This window comes from Octopus bimaculoides, chromosome 3, assembly GCF_001194135.2.
Source record: "Octopus bimaculoides isolate UCB-OBI-ISO-001 chromosome 3, ASM119413v2, whole genome shotgun sequence".
Taxonomy (NCBI): Eukaryota; Metazoa; Mollusca; class Cephalopoda; order Octopoda; family Octopodidae; genus Octopus; species Octopus bimaculoides.
Genome location: NC_068983.1, coordinates 45,908,964 through 45,911,877, shown reverse-complemented (window position 1 = coordinate 45,911,877; position 2,914 = coordinate 45,908,964). Strand labels below are relative to the sequence as shown.

Sequence of the window (2,914 nt, the reverse complement as noted above, 5' to 3'; positions counted from 1 at the left end):
ATATATATATATATATATATATATATATACACATCCATAAATGTGGAGGCGCGTGGCTTAGTGATTACGGTGTTGGACTCATGATCGTAAGATTGTGGTTTCGACCGGGCAGCGCGTTGTTCTTGAACAAAACACTTCATTTCACATTGCTCCAGTCCAGTCCAGTCAGCTGACAAAAATGAATAATCCTGCCATGGACTTATACGCCACGGAAACAAGGAAACCGGCCCTAATGTGTCGTCATGACTCGAGAAAGTAACTTTGAAAATATAAAAATGCAAATCCTATAAATTTAATCGTTTATCAAAATTCATCTGCGAGAGTGAATATTACTTTTAAGAAGCATATGCTCGGACATTGTTATAACGAGTGTCATTTCACTAGGAAACATCACCGGATTAGAGAAAATATTTGAGCAAATATTCAATTACTAAGCACCTATATAATTAGAGGTGTATGCGTGTTTGCAGGTGTGTAAAAGTGTTTCTGAAATGAAGAAAGTCAAATGGGCTGAAAGAAATATGATATAAGGAATTCATATTCACCAATTTCACAATCCTTTCCTTTGAAGCCCTCTTTACATTTACATCTGTAATCCGCTCCTTCGTTTGTACAATCTCCATCATTTTGACACGGCTCTCTATCACAGGGGATAACTAAAATATTACATAAACGTTTATATATATACATACATATAAAATTCAAATATGATGATAAAGAAAGAGTTTATTACATCTTTAGTGACTAGATACAATTGTTCTTATTTGTATATATATATATATATGTATATATATATATATATATATATATATATATATACACTTATACAGCACCCGAATCTCTCACAAACACAATCTACGGTCTCGAAAAGGGGAAGGGTATATTGTGGCATATATTATTAAATACACAGTACCGAGAGTAAAATGAAGGTGGTCACATCTTGAAAGACCTTGATTATTTTGTCTGCCTTGTACGGGCTGATTTCGCAAAAACAATAAAGTTCTTATAATAATCTTTCCTTAAACACACATAGCAGACAGATGCAGAAGTAAAAATTTCTATATACGAAAATGCATTGTGTGACGAATTTAGCAAATGAAGGCACTAAAAATATTTATTTTCGGTAAGTACCAGCTACATTCAGCATACTGTTATCTCCTACCTTTTAGTTGTTCAGCCATTGGATAGCGGCTATAATGGGATACAGTATTGAAAGGTTTAGTCTGAGTCTAGTCCTTATCCTATCGTTTTCTTTTGCCGAACCGCTATGTTACGGAACATAAACAAACCAACGCAAGTTGAGAAACGGTGACGGGACACGTATACACAAATATAGACAGGTAGGTAGATAGATATAAATATATACACGATGGATTTCCATACTCATTCTGTCTACCAAATTCTTTTACAGGGTATTGGTCAACACAGAGCTACTGCAGTATGACTGAACCCAAAACCACGTGACTGCAAGGCTTGCTTCATAACCACCCAACCATAAATATTGGGTTGTCCGGTAAGTTCGTGCCGAATTTTAAAGGAAAGAAAAAGGTCAATAAATACTTGCTATTACATTTTAAATCAACCAAATATGAACCATTTTGTTGTACAATGCGTCTCCATCTTTCTTTTAACTTGAAAATACCCTCTTCCCAGAATTGAGGTAGTTTCAAGTCGAAAAGTAAGCTACTATAAATCGGCACGAACTTTCCGGACAACCCAATACATTCAGGTTAAAATACAATTATATATTGAATATTACATAATAGAATTTAAAAACAGTACCATCAGAACAGGTCTCTCCGCTATATCCAATTTGACAGTCACATATGAAATTCGTTGCGTTGTTTTTACATATGCCGTTATTCAAACACGGATTCTTGTCACATGGAGCAACTGGAAAGCAAAAAAGACATTATGGACATGTATTCATGTATAACTAATCATACACACAAACAAATATTATATTTCTGATTAATGGTGCATAAATGTATGTATGTATGTATGTATGTATGTATTTCATTATTCAGTTTTATTTCAAAATGTCTTGCCAATAGTGAAAGAGTCGGTTTCTAGCCAAGATCCATCGCTCTTTAATTGGAATTTCAATAACATCACCAGGGTATTTTTGTATGTACGTATGTATATGTAGAGATTTGTATGTTTTGTTTTATGTATGTATTCTCATGCATATAGTTGCATGTCTAGACATGTTCATATATATTTAAATGATAGATCTCTGTATGTATTGTTTGTATGTATGCATGCATGCTTGTGCGCGCGTTTGTGAACTCTTGTGTTTTTTAATTATTTAAAGTTTTCCTGTAAAGAAGGAGCTGGTTGCTAACAAAGATAAAAGGTTCCACTTGAAATGTAAACAACAAAAGGAAATTTACATCTCAATCTTGAGAAAAGCCTTGCCTATCTTTAGTGTATCAGTATACATGCACGTGTATTGGAATGTACATGTGCTTATACGCGTGTGTTAACGGTGAGTGTTGAATTTTAGTGATAGTGGACGAAACGAATTTGGAAATAATACTCCACATAAATAGATATGCGATTTTTCTTACCGACTGAACAATCATTTCCTTTGTATCCTTGTAAACATTCGCAAGTATAATTTTCTCCATGGTTTGAGCAAATGCCACCATTTTGACACGGGTTACTACTACAAGGGTCGACTAGTTAATATAAAAGGAGAAATTGTCAGTTAAATATTTCACTACAGTTAAATATTTCACTACAGTTAAATACAACACTAGTTTTATGGCTCCAAACGTATATACAATTTTATTGGTTAACTTAAACATTTACGTACGTACATATATACATACATACATACATATACACACACATACATACATGCATACGTACATAATACGTGCATACATATATATACATACATATATATATA

General features: G+C 33.4%; 1 protein-coding gene across 1 annotated transcript in view; it reads right to left on the bottom strand.

The window, feature by feature from the left end:
* Positions 1-501: 501 nt before the first annotated feature.
* LOC106872297 (neurogenic locus notch homolog protein 2) overlaps positions 502-2,914 on the bottom strand; it is a 72,146-nt gene continuing 69,733 nt past the window's right edge. The window contains exons 37-39 of the mRNA XM_052966735.1: positions 2,571-2,681; positions 1,783-1,893; positions 502-656 (exon numbers count right to left, since the gene is read on the bottom strand). Of these exons, the coding sequence (XP_052822695.1) occupies positions 502-656; positions 1,783-1,893; positions 2,571-2,681 (377 nt within the window). The remainder of the gene's footprint in view (positions 657-1,782; positions 1,894-2,570; positions 2,682-2,914) is intronic.